Source organism: Pseudophryne corroboree, chromosome 2 (genome assembly GCF_028390025.1).
Source record: "Pseudophryne corroboree isolate aPseCor3 chromosome 2, aPseCor3.hap2, whole genome shotgun sequence".
NCBI classification, from domain to species: Eukaryota; Metazoa; Chordata; class Amphibia; order Anura; family Myobatrachidae; genus Pseudophryne; species Pseudophryne corroboree.
Window position 1 is genome coordinate 680,728,582 of NC_086445.1, and position 19,664 is coordinate 680,748,245.

The 19,664-nt window shown below is 43.3% G+C and overlaps 1 protein-coding gene across 1 annotated transcript in view; it reads right to left on the bottom strand.

Annotated features, from left to right (window-relative positions):
- Nucleotides 1-19,664, bottom strand: part of SLC26A9 (solute carrier family 26 member 9) — a 194,533-nt gene that overhangs the window by 114,838 nt on the left and 60,031 nt on the right. Inside the window, exons 12-14 of the mRNA XM_063955157.1 lie at nucleotides 9,333-9,439; nucleotides 8,396-8,465; nucleotides 4,502-4,594 (exon numbers count right to left, since the gene is read on the bottom strand). Coding sequence (XP_063811227.1) covers nucleotides 4,502-4,594; nucleotides 8,396-8,465; nucleotides 9,333-9,439 — 270 coding nt within the window. The remainder of the gene's footprint in view (nucleotides 1-4,501; nucleotides 4,595-8,395; nucleotides 8,466-9,332; nucleotides 9,440-19,664) is intronic.

Sequence of the window (19,664 nt, forward strand, 5' to 3'; positions counted from 1 at the left end):
CCTGTCTATATAAGGTCTCACACTTGACAGTACATGTCTGAGCACAAACCAAGCATGAAGTCAAAGGAATTGTCTGTAGACCTCCAAGACAGGATTGTCTCGAGGCACAAATCTGGGGAAGGGTACAGAAAAATATCTGCTACTTTGAAGGTCCCAAGGCACAGTGGCCTCCATCAACCGTAAATGGAAGAAGTTTAGAACCACCAGGACTCTTCCTAGAGCTGGCCGGCCGTCTAAACTGAGTGATCGGGGGAGAAGGGCCCTAGTCAGGGAGATGACCAAGAACCCGATCGTCACTCTGTCAGAGCTACAGCATTCCTCTGTTGAGAGAGGAGAACCTTCCAGAAGGACAACCATCTCTGCAGCAATCCAGCAATCAGGCCTGTATGGTAGAGTGGCCAGACAGAAGCCAATCCTTAGTAAAAAAGCACGTGGTAGCCCGCCTGGAGTTTGACAAAATGCACCTGAAGGACTCTCAGACCATGAGAAACAAAATACTCTGGTCTGATGAGACAAAGATTGAACTCTTTGGCGTGAATGCCAAGCATCATGTTTGGAGGAAACCAGGCACCGCTCATCACCAGGCCAATACCATCCCTACAGTGAAGCAAGGTGGTGGCAGCATCATGCTGTAGTGATGTTCTTCAGTGGCAGGAACTAGGGGGAAAGATAAATGCAGCAATGTTCAGAGACATCCTGGATTAAAACTCCAGATCGCTCTTGACCTTAGACTGGGGTGAGGGTTCATCTTTCAGTAGGACAATGACCCTAAGCACACAGCCAAGATATCAAAGGTGTGGCTTCAGGACAACTCTGTGAATGTCCTTGAGTGGCCCAGCCAGAGCCCAGATTTGAATCCGATTGAACATCTCTGGAGAGATCTGAAAATGGATGTGCACTAATGCTTCCCATCCAACCTGATGAAGCTTGAGAGGTGCTGCAAAGAGAAATGGGCAACACTGGCCAAAGATAGGTGTGCCAAGCTTGTGGCATCATATTCAAAAAGTCTTGAGGCTGTACTTGCTGCCGAAGGTGCATCAACAAAGTTTTGAGCAAAGGCTGTGAATACTTATTTGATTTCTTAGTGTTTTATTTGTAATAAATTTGTAAAAATTTTTTTAAAAACTTTTCATTCTGTCTTTATAGAGTATTGTGTGTAGACTTTTGAGTAGAGCAGCGGTGAATAGACGCTGTGTGCATGCACACAGCGTCTGTTCCAGTGAGGCAGAGGGACTGGGGGCATGGCCAGCAGCTCACAGAGCACTGGCTGTGCCCCCACTATGACAAAAATTGGAAGCGTGGCTCGCAATCGCATCATCCACGCGAGGCCATGCCCCCTTTTCAATAGGCCATGCCCCTTTTCAACGTCCCCTCCTTCAGAAATCTGAAAGCTTGAATATCCTACATGTCTTAGAGACAGCGTTAGTTGAGAAAAGGTGTACTTTGCAGAGTATATTGTACGAGTATTCTGCTATATCCTCCGGCCTGTGACCGTGCTGTTGCGCTGTGATATATTTATATATATATATACATACATACATACATACATACATACAAGTCCAGTGCACCTGTATTGTAATAATAATTTCTGCATTGCATGTGACTGTGTGCCTGTATCTGCTGTGTGGTTTCACTTTCAGTGTTTCCCAGATATAACTGTCACTATATTCTGTACCCTGGGCTAGGTGCGTTTGGGTCTTACAATATAGTTATACACAGTGTTTATCTATATATTAATATAAGTATATTTCTAATGTATTACAGTCACATTATATCCTGTTTTATTCCACAGGTTTTTGCTTTTGTCTGTCTTTATAATCGTACTCTGTCGGCCCATTTGTTACATATATAATGTCTAACAGAAAGGGCAGTAAATCTGTGGAAACTCCTGCATCATGCAGAGTATGCTCCAAGGATTTATCTGAAGGGGAATTGTTGTATGATGGTCTTTGTACTGATGTGGTATGGAGGGTCGACCACACTTAGGTCGACAGTGTCTAGGTCGACCACTATTGGTCGACAGTAACTAGGTTGAAAGGTATTCTAGGTCGACAGGGTTTCTAGGTTTTCAGCTGCCTTACATTTTCCCTCCGGTGTCATGCCCAGGGTACTGCGGAAGTTCAAGCAAGAAGAAGGAATGCTAATTCTAGACGCTCCAGCGTGGCCCAGACGACATTGGTTCTCAGACCTGCAGAGTCTGTCGTCAGAGCGTACCCTTCTACTTCCTCAGCGTCAAGACCTCCTTGTACAGGGCCCTTGTCTCTACCCAGACCTGGCCAGACTGGCTTTGACAGCGTGGCTCTTGAAGCATCACTCCTGAGGGCCAAAGGATTTACTGAGGCGGTTATTCAGACTATGCTGAAGGCCCGCAAACCGGCCTCTGCCCGGATTTATTACAGGGTTTGGCATGCTTATTTCACCTGGTGTGCTGATAAGAATTATGACGCTTTTCTACAAAGAGGCTTGGACTTAGGTCTTCGTCTGGCCTCCCTCAAGATTCACATGTCTGCCTTGTCGGTATGGTTTCAGCGCAAGATTGCCTCTGTACCTGATGTGCATACGTTCACTTAGGGGGTTTTGCGTATTCAGCCTCCCTATGTCCCCCCAGTGGCTCCATCGGATCTGTCTGTTGAGCTGAAAGCCCTACAAGAGTCTCCATTTGAACCTCTTGAATCGGTGGACCTTAAATGGCACACGGCCAAGGTCCTGTTCTTGCTGGCTATTGCTTCTGCAAGATGGATGTCGGACTTAGCGCTTTGTCCTATGTCCACCCTTTCTGATAGTTCAACGTGACCAGGCGGTTCTACAAACTCGTCCTCATTATTTGTCTAAGGCGGTGTCTTCATTTCACCTTAACAAAGAGATTGAGGTTCCAGCCTTTATCTCTTCGGACTTGTCAACCAAAGAATGTTCTTTGGATGTTGTTAGGGCTCCCCGTGTCTATGTGGATAGGACTGCCTCTACTAGATGGTCGGATGCCCTCTTTGTCCAGTTTGGTTTCCACAAACGTGGCTGGCTTGCGAACAAGCAAACATTGGCCAGATGGATTAGAATGGTGATTGCACATGCTTATGCGCAGGCTGGACCCCAGCTCCTACTGCGATTAAGGCCCATTCTACTCGGTCTGTTGAACCTTCTTTGGCGGCCCGCTGTGGCGCGTCTGCAGAACAATTGTGCAAGGTGGCTACGTGTTCCTCAGTGAACACGTTTCTTAGGTTCTATGCCTTTGATACCTTTGCCTCCCAGGATGCTTCCGTTGGGCACCGGATTCTCACATCCGCTAAGGCGCATCCCCTCCCTTGAGGCACTGCTTTAGGACATCCCCGATGTTTCCCTGTGGAAACCAATGTACCTTGCTGCAGAAAAGGAGCGTTATGGTAGACTTGCCATTGTTAACTCTCTTTCTGCAAAGTACATTGGGTTCCACAGGGAGCCCACCCTGACGCACCTAGCTTATTTGGGTTTGTATGGTATTAGCCACTGGTACATTCTCCTGTCATGAGAATGTGTTTTTATGAGACCAACATCTGCCTTCTCTCTTGCCTGCTCCTGCATTGGACTGGTTATCAAAACTGAGCTCTCAGTGCCTGGAGGCGGGGTTATGGAGGAGGCCCCTGTACATCCTGGGACAGCTAAAGCTTTACCTGTTGGTGCCTCTGGATCAAGAACCACTCTACACCCCGATGTTTCCCTGTGGACACCACACATACTTATCCACCTAGGAATACAATCATCTGCAGCTTTGGGAAGAAGGATCTGATCAGGCCGCACCAGATAATATGTTGGGTTCATGCCCCACCTCCCCACTACCACATCACTGCACTACCTCAGCCCACACACTTACTAATGTCCCAGTGTCAATAGTAACTGCACTGGGATGTCCAAGACCAATTCTAAATGAGCCTCACCATACACTGCTGAGGCATATTTTTACATTATATTTAATACACTGTGATTGACTTCTCTCTCAAATCCAGTTACCAGATAATTTAATTTTACACTCATCTTACAACACATAATATAAATTTATGTTTCTGTATTAATGTAAGCATTAAAAGAAACTAGGATAGAAAATTATAGTTAAAAAATATAAATATAGATGTGAGTTCAATTCAGGGGAAATCTCAAAGGTCACAATCCCGGCTGCAGAATCCCAATGGTCACAATACCGACGGATGCAAACGGTGAGTATTAGTGTTAGGATTAGTTTTAGGGTTAGGCACTAAGGGAAGGGTTAGGGTTAGGCTGCGGGAGTGGACAGTTATGGTAAGACTGGCGAAGGGGACGGTTAGGATAAAGCTGTGGGAGGGGACAGTTAGGGTTAGAACACTCACCAAAACTCATCGAGATTGTGTCTTTCGGGGTTCTGCTTCCAGGATTGTGACAGTTGGGATCCTTACCACCAGGATTTTGTACCAAAACCCATTTCAAAAAATTACAAAGTAAGTTTTGAACCTACTGTATTTTCTGCCATATGGTATAGTAGATATGGAGCTTTTACCTTTTTAATAACTTTCTGTCTGAATATTTCTGAATTTGCAAAATACAGCGGAGAGCAGTAGTTGACAATCTTAATACCATCGATAGACTGAACCTAAAACCAGCAGAAAAAATTGTAAATGTAAGTAAAATTATTTTTTTACATCCTTTAATAAGTGACAGATATGAATATTTACCACCTAAATCTGAATATAGAAACATAGTTTAAAATTCAGAAGGACCTGGCCATGAATTTTGTCATGACCACTGGCCGATTTTCTAGATACAGCAATCCGAGAATCGCCGTCCGTGACTACTGGATTACTGTAAACACAATACAGCCACCAGCAAGAAGATTTTAGCGACTAAACGCAAGGCCGTCTTCGCTTCGGCCTACCCACACAATTATTAATACGTCACAAAATAGTTAACATGGACCATGAGGCTTTGGGCATAAGAACACAGACCAAAACTAGAAATTAGGTTATTAATTTTAAGAATATCTTCAGAGTTTTCAGTTACAAAAAAGAGTTACAAAGATTATGAGAAATATTTAAAAGTACACACAGATTAGGATACAATTTCAAATAAAAAAAATGGAGGATCATTTCAGAAACCATACTCAACAGCAGGTAGGCCTTCTGTGTGGAAGGATTTCACAATTATGGGGCATAAATTCAGACCTGATCGTAGCAGCAAATTTGTTAACCGATGGGCAAAACCTGGGGCACTGCAGGAGGGGCAGATATAACATGTGCAGAGTTAGATTTGGGTGTAGAAATAAAGCAGCCAGTATTTACCCTGCACAGAAATAATATAACCCACCCAAATCTAACTCTCTGCACATGTTCTATCTGCCCCACCTGCAGTGCACATGGGTGGTCATTCCGACCCGATCGCTCGCTGCAGTTGTTCGCAGCGCAGAGATCATGTCGGAACTGCGCATGCGCCGCCGAAGGCCGTCGTTCCCTAGCGATCGCCTCTGCCTCAATGACAGGCAGAGGCAGTCGCTGGGCGGGAGGGGGCGGCACGGCGGCGTTTGGCTGCCGTTTTGGGGGCGTGGCCCGGCCAACGCAGGCGTGGCCGGACCGTGCAGGGGGTGGGCCGCAGTGGCTGCGTGACGTCACACGCAGGCGCTGCGACCAGGGGCAGCAATGAGCAACTCCCGGTCAGCTGCAGGAGCTGCGCTGGCCGGGAGTTACTCAACAAGTACAAAAGCATCACCGCAGTGCGATGCTTTTGTACTTGTGCGGGGAGGCGGGACAGACATGCGGGGCGGACTAGCCCTGTGCTGGGCGTCCCCCCACATGTCTGGGAACATGATCGTAGCTGTGCTAAATTTAGCACAGCTACGATCAACTTGGAATGACCCCCATGGTTTTGCCCATCTGCTAACAAATTTGCTATGATCAGGTCTGAATTAGGCCCATGGTGCATTCCCAGCTCGTGGCTGCTTCCCTCAGAAATGAAATCTTTTAGATTGTAAGCTCGCAAGAGCAGGGACTTTCCTCATGTGCCTTTCCTTTTCTTACTTACACACTCTTATACTCCATACTCCCTTTGATGGCACCTAAACCCTTGTTTTCTATACCTGTCCTATATTGTCTTGAACTGTAAGTGGTGTTTTCTTGTTTGCTCATTTGATTATGTACTGTGTAATGGGTGCTGCGGATCCCTTGTGGTGCCATATAAATGAAGTATAATAATAATAATAATAATAATAATAATAATAATGATGTAGCACGAATTTACAGAATAAGTGGTCTATGTACTAAGCCTTGCAGAGAGATAAAGTGGACAGAGAGAAAGTGTCAGCTACAGGGCTGTAACTAGGTGTGTGCTGAGGGGGCACCGCACATAGTGATGCAGGGTAGGGGGCGCTGTTGCGGCACTTGTCAGTTATCTGTTTTAATTACTTTCCCTTACAGCTTTCCCCCTCTTTGAAGCCTAGCATCTCCTGACTGCCTCTGTTTCCTACCCTGATCCCTTCTGTCGCTAATACGTATACAACATTCATGAACTCAACTTGAGATATCTTTGTTCTTTAGTCACACTGTCCTTTATTACATTTCAAGATGCTGACATACCTGGGATTCATACCTATTGCCTGTGGCATTGCAGTCAGACAATCTATTCATTGAGATATCTGCCCTTGCATAGAAAGGTAGATAATTCAAAGCTGGAGAATTCTAACTATTTGAAATTTACCTTGTACTTTGTGGAACAATGATCTATGTAGTGTGTGGCTGCAAGAGATTGGATGTGTGGCTGCACATTGCATAGATCTGCTCAATTGCAATGCTGATTATATTATTACATAGTACCAGTAGCTTTATATAGTGTTCATAGGGGGTAATTCAGACCTGATCGTAGCTGCAAATTTGTTAGCAGTTGGGCAAAACCATGGGGGTCATTCCGAGTTGTTCGCTCGTTGCCGATTTTCGCTATGCTGCGATTTGTTGCTAATTGCGCATGCGCATGGTACGCAGAGCGCATGCGCTAAGTTATTTAGCACAAAACCTAGTAGATTTGCTAGTGTTCGAGCAACGATTTTCAGTTGCACTGCTGATCGGTGAATGATTGACAGGAAAGGGGCGTTTCTGGGTGGTAACTGAGCGTTTTCCGGGAGTGTGCTAAAAAACGCAGGCGTGTCAGGGAAAAACGCAGGAGTGTCTGTAGAAACGGGGGAGTGGCTGGCCGAACGCAGGGCGTGTTTGTGACGTCAAACCAGGAACTAAACGGACTGAGCTGATCGCAATCTAGGAGTAGGTCTGGAGCTACTCAGAAACTGCAAGAAAATATTTAGTAGCAATTCTGCTAATCTTTCGTTCGCAATTCTGCTAAGCTAAGATACACTCCCAGAGGGCGGCGGCCTAGCGCGTGCAATGCTGCTAAAAGCAGCTAGCGAGCGAACAACTCGGAATGAGGGCCCATGTGCACTGCAGGTGGGGCAGATATAACATGTACAGTGAGAGTTAGATTTGGGTGGGTTATTTTGTTTCTGTGCGGAGTAAATACTGCCTGCTTTATTTTTACACTGCAATTTAGATTTCAGTTTGAACACACCCCACCCAAATCTAACTCTCTCTGCACATGCTATATCTGCCCCCCCCCCACCCCCCCCTGCAGTGCACATGGTTTTGCCCAACTGCTAACAAATTTGCTGCTACGATCAAGTCTGAATTACCCCCTATAGTTGTTATGTAGGATCAAATAGCTAAATGAGTAGGGTGTTTGATTAGAATTCAACAGGTTATAGGTTTGAATCCTGAGTATGGCAGTATATTGAAATGTGTTATTTTATAAAGGGTATTGTAACTTAATAACGACAAGCTCTAAAGTGAAGTGCAGAAATGTGGTATAAAGAGGATTTGTGTCCAAATTTTTTGCAGTGGTCTATAAATTTGTGCGTAATATATATATATATATATATATATATATATATATATATATATATGTGTGTGTGTGCAATATATATATATATATATATATATATATATATATAATGTGACAAGGCGCATCATAACATGGGCTTCCTCTGGGATTAATCTTGTCATGTCCTTCCCCCATGATGCATGCGTCTTATGTCCCTGTCGGAAAAATGGGGGAGGAACCAATTCTCACTCTTGCATAGGGCACCAAAAATGTCTAGTAGTTACAGCTCTGATCAGCCAGCCAGCTCCTGTCATTTTTCAAAAATAGCCTGTAACATGGCAGTTAGGAGCTGACTGGCTGGTACTTCATCTCTGTATACTTTATCTCTCTCCAAGGCTTAGTACCCCATAAACACCTAACTCCAAACATGTGAAAGATGACAGTATTTTGGTAGGTTCTAATTTAGCAGCTTACTAGTATTGCATTACCCTACATTCACTATACATGAATAAAATAATAGATTTAAAGGTGTTCCTCTTACCTTGCTGTAGACTTTTGGATTCTTGTAGATATCTGTGAAGACCACCTGACCCAGTTCTGAACCATTTCGACTGATATGGGAGAGAAAAAGAGAAGAGAGTAATCTTGTAGTCTAACAGTTTCTCTACATGTTTTTTTCACAGTGTACAACTGCACAATACATTTACTCAATAATATTTACTTAATAATGGTGATGTAGGAAATCTGTAAGCACATTGATCCATAATTACGGTTACGGTGATAGAACCTGCAAGTGTAACAGTTTTATTGGCTGATTCTGAGTCTCATTGAGATCTCTTGAAGGAAATGATTAAATTTAGCAAAAGTCACATTTACGTGCAGCCCAGAATCAGCCCTTTAGTGTTCTTATGTAGCTCTAGACTACCCTGGACATTGGTAGTAAAAATAGAAAAATAAAAGGTAATACTGTAAATAGATATATTTTTTTTATTGCTAAACTTAAACATTTGCAAAGATTTAGTGACGTGCGGTGGGCTGAGGGAGGTGAGCCTTTCCTGTCATACATACCAATGTATAAACCAGAGGTTTGACTATATAAAATATATAAAAAATACAAAGAATATTTTAGAAATACATTCTTTGTATTCTAATAATTTTTATAGTCAAAAGTCTGGAGAAAAAAAGTCTATGGCAGGTGAAGCAGTGTTTATCTTTTCCACTCATCTCTCATCAAAACGCAACAAATTCCCAGCAGTATATATTGCAGCACCTGTGTATAATGCCCATATGAACCCTTTGGCTCATATATTGTATGTGGCTCTGGTACTGGCCAGTACCTACTTAGCCATTTTCCTCACTGCACGTCCCTGGAAAGATCTAACCTTAAAAACCACAGTGAATGCAAATGTTGCTCTAAAGCATATTTGTTGGTGAGGAGTGAGATTAATATTCTGTATAAAAGAAAGGGAAAAACTCACAATTGCGTATTAAAGATGACAACCAAGATGGAAAATCCTACACCGACAGCAAGTCCATATGGAAGGCCAAGGACGAAGGTGGACAGGAAACTCACAATCCAAACAATCTATGGAAACATGGAACAAATCACAGTGATCAGTGGAAACAATGTGAGTTCAAGAAAACTAAATGTATAGAACCTATGGAATTAGAGGTCAGAGATGTGTGAGGTGTTAAATGTGTGAGTACTTTGAAAGTGAGTAGCTTAAACTGGATTCTGCAGCAAGGAGCTTAAACTAGAATCCGTAGGTGAAGGAGGGTCAGTGAAAGAGTTGAAGCAGACAAGCGGTTGAATCAGAGAGACAAGATAGAAAGAAGAGGTGAGCAGCAGCACTGATGATTGAGGGGAGGGAAAAGGTGGGAGAGAGGAAAGCTGGAGAGTAGAAGGTTACAGTAGTCCAGGCATGAGATGACAAAGGCATGATTAAAATATATGGTAGCCTCCAGTGTAAGAAAAGGTGTGATTCTGAAGATGGCAGGCTTTAGAGATAGCACAAAGATAGCACAAATATGGGAGGTGACAGAGAGGGAGTAGTCAAGGATGACATCTTGACAGCAGACATAAGGAGCAAGAGTGAGGATAGTGTTAGTAATTAAGTGAGGTGGGAGAGAAAAAGGACATTGAGGAGACGGACTATAAGCACATATTATACATGTTGAATTTAAGAAACCTCTGGGACATCGAGTAAAGAGATAAAAGAGAGGCAGCTGGAGAAGAGAGTGAGGGTGGGGAGAGGAGAAGAGAGGCAGTTGGAGATGAGAGTGAGGGTGGGGAGAGGAGAAGCAGATGGAGATGAGTATGGGGAGAGGAGAGGCAGCTGGAGATGAGAGTAAAGGTGGTTAGAGGTGAGGCAGGGGAGAATAAGATTTGTTTTTCATCACCATGAAAATGGTATTGTAGCCTATTAAGATCACAAAAGGGGAGATTTATCAAGCCTTGAGATATAAAGTGGATAAGTTGCCCATAGCAGCCAATCAACGTCTGTCATTTATGTAACATAGGCTATAAAGTGACAGAAGATTATAAACTGCTCTGGGAAACGTCTCAATTTTATCTCTGTCAAAAGATTGATAAACCTCCACCAAGGGATAAGAGTAGAGAGAAAAGATGAGGAAGGACAAACTACCAATAGGAAGAGAGTTTTAAGTACAGTTGTAGGATTAGACAGGGAAGGAGTGGTTATAGAATGCTAGAAGGACATTTGTGAGAGGAAAGTGTCATGGAGCCGAAAGAGTGGAATGTTTAAAGAAGGAGAGGGTATCAGTATCAATGGCAGGTGGTAGGTCAAGAAGGATGAGAATCAAAAACTGACCTTTAGATTTAGTGATCTTAGCAAAAGAGCTGTTTTTCAAGAATGAAGGGAGAGAAAGCCAGATTGAAATCAGTTAAGGAGTGAGTGTGAGGAATGAAGTCGGACATGCATTGGAAGACAATTTGCTCCAAGAGTTTAAAGGCACATGTAAGAAGAGTTATGTGGAGCAGAAGTTGAAAGTTAGTTGGGATCCAGAGAGGGTTTTTTGAATAGGAGAAACCAGGGCCAGACTGGCCATCTGACACTTCTGGCAAAGGCTGTCAGACAGACACCAGGGCTGACTGAGCAATGCAGCCTCCAAGCGCTCTGCTGGCCACCCAGCATAGAGAGACATGGAGGCGTGCCACTATATCATGCCCCCATGAACCGTGACCTGGCAAAAACAAGGGCATGTTTAAAGCAAACAGTGCATGTGGAGATAGAGAGGTTAAAAATGTGGTGGCATGCCTAGAGAGAGAGGCAGCGGGAGTTGTGTGAGGGAATATTGTCAATGGGGAAGATTCAGTTGGAGGAGGACAAGCAGAGTAAATGAACTAGTATCAGGGGAGAAGTAGGAAAGGGTAGCCAGCAGAAAGAGCTGTATAATATTACAGAAGGAAATGGGGGTTAAAAGAGGTAATTTGCGTAACTATATGAGTAGAGCATGAATTGGAAATGTAGGAAGAAAGAGAGTGAGCGGTGAGCGGTATTCTCTACAATACTCTTCTATGGTACAGGGAACTTTTTGGAGGTAGTGTGTGAGTGGCAGGCCTGACTAGATTGCCAAATCTGGAGTGTGGATCTTCTGAGATTGTAAGTAATCGCCAGGATAACAGAGTCCAGAACTGAAGTTAAAGTGTATTTTATATCACATTATGCTACAGCTAGAATTGGTTTAGGAGAAGATTTCTTAGAGTAAAATCAATTTATGGATTGAGCCATCCATGTTATATTAAACTGGCCTACACATGAGCGATCGGGAGTCAGCTTGGCTAAAATAATCTGTGTTGCTGTCAACTATGTAATGTTTTGATTAGCTGCAAAATGCACTAACCCATCCACTTAATTTTCTGCATATTCTTGCAACCCCCTGTTTCGAAAAGTAAATGTAATAGGTGCTCACTTACAGTAAATACACCTAAACATATTAATCACATTGGGAGAGTGAAAAATAGTTTTTTAGTATATATTGTACTAAAAATCCTATGAAAAACAAATGCATCAGTGAATTAGTATGCAAACATTTTAAGCAAAGAGATGTATATTGGTGTAGTTTGTTTAATGGCCTTATGTGTGAGTAAAAGTATTTTATATTGAATACGGTAGAATACAGGCAGTGGTGCAAGTAGAAAAAATGTCTTATACTGTAGGTACTGTGTGCACGCGGCAAAAAAATGGGTGTGGACAAATGCCACATGGGGCGTGGCCAATGAAAATGGGGGCGTGATACACATATGGGGGGGCAGATACACATATGACCCCAATAGTGCCAGATACACGTTGCCCCACAGTGCCAGATATACTTTGCCCCACAGTGCCAGATATACATTGCCCCACAGTGCCAGATACACATTGCCCTACAGTGCCAGATACACATTGCCCCACATTGCCAGATACAAAAATGCCCCCACTGTGTCAGATATACATTGCCCCACAGTGCCAGATACACAAATACCCCGCATTGCTAGATACACAATTGCCCCCACAGTGCCAGATATACATTGCCCCACAGTGCCAGATACACAAATGCCCCGCATTGCTAGATACACAATTGCCCCCAGAGTGCCAGATATACATTGCCCCACAGTGCCAGATATACATTGCCCCACAGTGCCAGATATACATTGCCCCACAGTGCCAGATATACATTACCTCACAGTGCCAGATACACAAATGCCCCCACAGTGCCAGATACACAAATGCCCCCAGAGTGCCAGATATACATTGCCTCAGAGTACCCCCCCCTTTGATCACCGCTGCCTTTGTCTGTTGCTGCTGTGTGAGGGGAGGAGTCTAGTGCAGCAGCAACTTGCAGGGTCGGGGTCACTCGGGGGGATCCACATTAGGAGCACCGCGTGTCAACCCCCAGGATCCTGTGTGCGCCCGCTGCCCCAGCCGCAGGAGTGTGATTACATCATGATAACGCTCCCAGCAGGCTTGGAAGGGGAGGCGCTTGGCGGCGTGCAATGAGTGCAATGAGCGGCGACCTGGCGGCGGTGGGTACGGTGTACCCACGGCTAAATTCTTAAGGGTACGCCGTACTCGCGCGTACCCGCCCACTTGCACCGCTGAATACAGTTAACCAATGCAGGGACTGACAGAGTGGATCTGCAGCCGATGAACATCTAGTAAGAAAGATTAGCCTAACAGCTGCATTCAGAATGGATTGCAGTGGTTAGAGTCTCTTTTTGGTAAGACCAGTAAGAAGACTATTGCAATAATCAATGCGAGAGATAATGAGAGCATTAGAGTTTTTACAATGCCTTGTGTAAGGTATGGTCGTATTTTGGATATGTTTTTTAGATGCATGTAACATGATTTTGAATTAGACTATATGCGGGGAACAAAGGACATCTTAGAGTTAAGGATGACACCTAGGTAGCGAGCTTGTGGGGTAGGACTGATTGTCAATTCTCAGCAGTGATAGAGATATCAGGTTGGTAACTACAACTGGCTGAAGGAAATAAAATGAACTCGGTTTTGGAAATATAAGTTTGGGGTGGTGAGATGACATCCAAGGTGAAACAGCAGAAAGGCATTCAGTGACGTGGACCAATACAGATGGTGACAAATCTGGGGAGGTTAGGTAGATTTGAGTATCATCTGCATACAGATGATACTGAAATCCAAAAGAGCTTATTAGTTTGCCAAGAAATGTGGTACAGATAGAAAAAAGCAGAGGACCCAAGACTAAGCCGTGCGGTACTCCAACTGAAAGAGGTAGCGAAGAGGAGGTGGATTCAGAGCAGCAGAGAAGCAGACAGGGATTGTAGTGTTTGTATGAGCAGAGAGTGGTCAACAGTGTCAAAAGCAGCAGAGAGTTTTATAAGAACACATAAGAAGCCTTTGGACTTCACATTGACTAGATCAGTGCTATCTCTGTGGAGTGTTGGGAATGAAAGCATGACTGAAGTGGGGTCAATGAGTTAAGAAAGTGTGAGGCGAGTGTAGGCAAGTCTCTCAAGCAGCTTGGAGAGACATGGGAGCTGAGAGATGGGACGGTAGTTTGAGAGAGAGAGAGAGAGAGAGAGAGAGAGAGAGAGAGAGAGAGAGACAGTTACTGTAGTATCAGAATTTAGTTTTATCAGAATGAGAGTAATCACTGTATGATTGACCAATGAAGTAAAGATACCAGTAGAGAGAGAGAGAGAGAGAGAGAGAGAGAGAGAGAGAGATTACAGATGTTAGTTAAGGTGGGAATGAGCACAGGAGACAAAGATTTACTTATTTGTGAGGGTGTAGGATCAAGAGGAAAGGTGCAGTAGTAGAGTAGTAAGATTAGTGTAGATCTTTCATCTTCGTTTGTGGGATAAAAATAAAAGAGGGTGTCGGAGGGTTCAGATAGAGAATTAAGAGAGAAATGTATATTGTTTTTTATATAGCCATGCACTACAAGCATAGAAATGTTTTCTCCCTATCGCTTGCTGCTTTGGCTCCTTTCCCTGTTACTTCCAGCTTATTTAATACTTTTTATTGTTTATTTTGCTTGTGCAGAACCTGAATGAAGAACTGATAAGCAATAGGGCACAGATCCAGGCTGCAGACCTGGCACCATCCTGATCATACGACCTTCACTTGCTATACCAACCAGACAGCCATGACAAATAATGTCTGCCTGCTGTGATTAGTGCTCTTTCACATCTAAGCACCTTCGAGTGTTATATAAGGCATAAAGAAAGCAGGACACATTATTATCTATGGAGTATTTCACACCGTTGGGTTCAGGGAATCTTTACAGAGCCTTTTAAATTTCAGAATGCAGTGTGTGCTAATGCAGTTTATTCATTCCTCTAAATCAGAGTTTCACAAACTCTGGCATTACAGTCCAGGTTTTGAGGATATCCATGTGTGGCCGGAAACCCTGGCGGCCACATTGTTAATGGCGGCCATGGCACCTAAGGGGTAAGACCTTAAGTGCCTGGCACCATTTTAAGGGCAATAGGCGCTTTGCGCCACTGTTAAATGTACTTACAGCGCCAGGCGCGGACTGTTCAAAAATATATTTAATGATTAGTTTTAACATGTCATTTGTAGTGCTCTGTGCACAGTTGTAGGATTGAATGTTTAAATGTATTTATATTTAAGATGTGGTCACATGTATTTTAAAGGGAAAAATGCACTTACTATATATGACTGAATAAGGATTCCCTATCTTCTGTGACTAGGAAATGGGATGCTAATTGCCCTCTCCTAGCGGATCTGGTAAATGACAAAACCTTTTGATGTTGGGCAGTGCACAGCAGGTACTGGCTGGGAGTGTGACTTCCTCAGGGAAATATGTTAATCACAGGGAATTTCCTTATTCCATATGTAAAGTGTCAGATTGGGTTTGGAACCTGTATTTATTTATGTAGTTGGTTTGATTGATAACTGAATCCTACATAGTATATGCAGCAAAGGGATGAGGAACATTTGTTTGTGAAGTCAAATACAAACCGTATTTTGAAGCTATGTGATAAATGTATCAAGGACGAATTGTAAACTACCAGGTGGTAAGGGATGAGGTTTAAATTGTGTGTGACAGGAATGAGGAAATTGCTTCATGCACTTATATCCTTTTAAAATGTAATTTATTTTTTTATATTTTGTAAGATATCCTGATTGGACTACTTCCTGAGATGCAGTGTGGTTTTACTGTATAAAAAGAGGAGGCCTGTGAGCCTCCAGGGGTATTATACCAGTTTCACTCTGCTGTAAACATCTTGCTGTATTGCTGTTTCCCCAAGCAATGGGGAAGGGTCTTTTTCAAGACTGTTTGGCGAATAAAACATCTCGTGCCTCAAGACGACCGCTTCATCTTGTGACCTGCAGGGCTAGGCGAAACCTAGCTCCATTTTCCGGCTGTCCAGGGTACACCCAGCGTCTCTAAGCTCCACCTTCCTCCTGCTACCGTACCGTGCTTGGGCAAGTGACTATTGGGATTCGTCAACACCACACAGGAGTGGTAAGACAGCGTGTCGATGCATTCAGAGCAAAACCATGGTTCCACACGCCACGGCGACAAGAAGTCAGGTGGTGGCAGGGCAGTACACGCCCACTGTGCAGGCGGTTACTGACGGTAAGCGGGAATCCCCTTTTTGGCCAGGTACCATGTGACCTAAATCTCCATTTTGTGACTGGGGACGGGACACGAGGTGGTGAAGGCTTTCGTACGGAACCGTCCGGTCACACCTTGCTTTAGTCCAGATGGTTAAATCAAATTGCTGAGGTAGTAATTAAGTCACCTGTGCTCAAGTATGGATATCTGAAAAAACCTGGACTTTAATGGCGTAGTTTGGTAAACTCTACTCTACATATAGTACTGTTTAACACATCAAAAGCATGCTGAAGCATATACAGTGTGCTAAAAGTGGAATTTAAACATTTAAATAAATTATATATCAACAATTACAGAAATTGAGTATTATTATGTTTTGCACATTACTTTAAAACACAAGCATCATCAGTGGATCTAAAAATGATATTCTTACAAATAGGGAACTGTTAGTTAATACTAGAATATAAATATATATGCATATCAGGAATAAAATAATCCTGCAGCTGTAATACATCCTGTATGAAAGCTGTTGGTCTTCTAAGTCTATTGATACTATACATGATCATGAAACAAGTGAAAGCTGGTAAGTTTTAGCTGTAGGTTGGGTCATATACTAGGGTACAGGGAGTGCAGCTGCTATAGGGCCCAGACCTGAGAGTGGCCCACCTTCCCTGTCACAGTTACATGTGTTGTATATATTTTTACCATTGGGTGGCCCTTACAAACTTTTGCCTTGGCGCGAACAATATATATTAAGTTATGCTCCTGCACCTGCTCATTGGAATGTGGCATAAAATGAACTGGAGGGCATTATTATGTTACATAATATGAACTGGAGCACTGTAATGTGACAATATAAAGTGGAGGCACAATAGTGTTGCATAATCTAAAGTGCGCACCGTGTACTGTAGCATAATATAAACTGGGGGCACTGTAATGTGGTGTAATATGAATTGGGGACTCTGTATGTCATAATGTGAATTGGGGGTACAATGTTGCATAATATGAACTGGCAGCTCTACAATGTGAGATAAAATGAGCTAGAATACTATTGTCCCTTAAATAAACTAACACTACGATGTGGAATACATTATCTAAGGCACTACTATGGTTTAGAAAATAAACTACTGTAGGGCACTATTATGAGGCATACAATGAACAACTGCTGCAGAGAGGTGTCTCTAGAACTTTTGGTACAGGGGCACCTTCAAAATGTTGCTATGGGCCTCATAAAGTTATGGCTTCACCCCCATCTCATGGCCAGCAGAACAAACCCATATTTTACCATTAACAGGCTATTATCTTCTACTTAAGCCTTGTGGCAGAATATAATGTGAGTTTGCTACAGATTAGTTTGGCTGCTAAGCACAGCCTAGTAAGGTAAATATTATTATTCATAAAAATGATTTGGCCGACCTATTGGCGCCATTCCAATATTATTGATATTAATCCAAAATAATCCAAATCTGGTGATCCAAAGCTTGTTCTCACTTCCCAACTTGAATTGTGATGTCACTTTCAGTTCAAGATAAGTATATAATAAAAGAAATACATATTGCAATCTGCAGACAAAGAGCTAAAGGTTACAGTTTCAATTGGCTTTCATATTTGCAAACCATATTAATTTTTTAGCTATGGAGGTAGCAGGGTGATTGTCACAGGCTCTGACTAAAGTTGTTGACCCTCTGCAGATAGAGATTATTACTAACTGGAGTGACTGGCATTCCCTAGGGATGCTGAACATTTATTGTGGTTCAGTACCCACAGATTATGGCACATATGGTTTTTCCAATATTCAGATGCTAATGGCACGTGGTTCTGGAGACTGAGGAAGAGGTACAGGCGATAGAGCACAATTGGTATTAGGTTAAGACAGGCCAAAAGGTCATGGCAGTGAGGAGACAGAAAGGATCACAGATAAAGTAGAACAGTGGGTCATGTACACAATCAGACATCAGACACAGCAAAAGTCAAAGGCAAAACCAAGTCAGCTATTGTGCTTAGCTGACATTTAAACAGTGTTGACATTAGCTACAGTGAATCTGCTGTGCGGCACAGAAGAGAGAGGAAGTATAGACACATGCCTGAACAGATGATAGCAGGAGTCGGGAGCTGATTACACCACAGTAATGGATTACCCATGGGCATTCTTTAACTGGTTTTAGTTGATAGTAAATATGTAACAAAAGTGTTAAATCATCTCTCTTAAGAATAGCCTTTCTAATCGAAAACAATTTCCCAAGGAACAGTTTAGCATTCCCTGTTGTAAACGAGAAGATGTTGTACAGTACAATCAATTTGTATATTAAGAAGCGAAAAATGGAAGTTATTGGTATCTGTAAATTAGGTTGCAGCTTAAGAAAAAAAAAGAAGATAACTCTTGTGGGGTACAATTCAACAAGGAGCTCATTTGAGAGAAGGTACAGTACTTTGCGTCCGCTGTTTTTAGTTGATAAATAAACCTTATCTCATGGACATAATAATGGTGCTGAATGATTTTGTCTATCAGCGTGTTTTTTCTACCAAGCAGTAGCTTTAAAGAATGCATTACAAGTTTTCTTCCAGTCATCATGTAGATCATAGATAGTACTGTCAACACATCTGAAAATGTAGAGGATGTAGAAGACTTTTATTTATAGACTCGTGAAGATAATAATTACATATAAATTTAATCATAGTAGCAGATCTTCCTTAGTGTTCTAAGAGCTAATTAATCCTTTCAGTTTCCCCGTTAGATTGGTGGTGTTAATCAGGTTATTATAGCAGGCTGTCCAAAACCTAGAAACTAAATGTACCACATTATTATTATTATTTTCTCTGACGTCCTAGTGGGTGCTGGGAACTCCGTAAGGACCATGGGGAATAGACGGGCTCCGCAGGAGACTGGGCACTCTAAAAGAAAGATTAGGTACTATCTGGTTTGCACTGGCTCCTCCCTCTATGTCCCTCCTCCAGACCTCAGTTAGAATCTGTGCCCGGCCAGAGCTGGGTGCTCCTAGTGGGCTCTCCTCAGCTTGCTAGAAAAGAAAGTATTTGTTAGTTTTTTTTATGTTCAGTGAGATCTGCTGGCAACAGACTCACTGCTACGTGGGACTGAGGGGAGAGAAGCAAACATACCTGCTTGCAGCTAGCTTGTGCTTCTTAGGCTACTGGACACCGTTAGCTCCAGAGGGATTGAACACAGGACCTGACCTCGATCGTCTGTTCCCGGAGCCGCGCCGCCGTCCCCCTTGCAGAGCCAGAAGACAGAAGAGAAGCGATGAAATCGGCGGCAGAAGACTCCTGTCTTCATTAAGGTAGCGCACAGCACCGCAGTTGTGCGCCATTGCTCCCACAGCACACCACACACTCCGATCACTGTAGGGTGCAGGGCGCGGGGGGGGGGGGGGGGGGGGCGCCCTGGGCAGCAATAAGAATACCTTGGCATAAAAAAATACACATAATACAGTCTGGGACTGTATATGTGTAAAACCCCCGCCATTTTTTAGTCAGAAACAGCGGGACAGAAGCCCGCCGCTGAGGGGGCGGGGCCTTCTTCCTCAGCACACCAGCGCCATTTTCCCTTCACAGCTCCGCTGGAAGCAGCTCCCCAGGCTCTCCCCTGCAATATCCTGATACAAGAAGGGTAAAAAAGAGAGGGGGGGCACATAAATTTAGGCGCAAATAAGATAATTAAGCAGCTATTGGGAAAAATCACTTATTATAGTGTAAATCCCTGTGTTATATAGCGCTGTGGTGTGTGC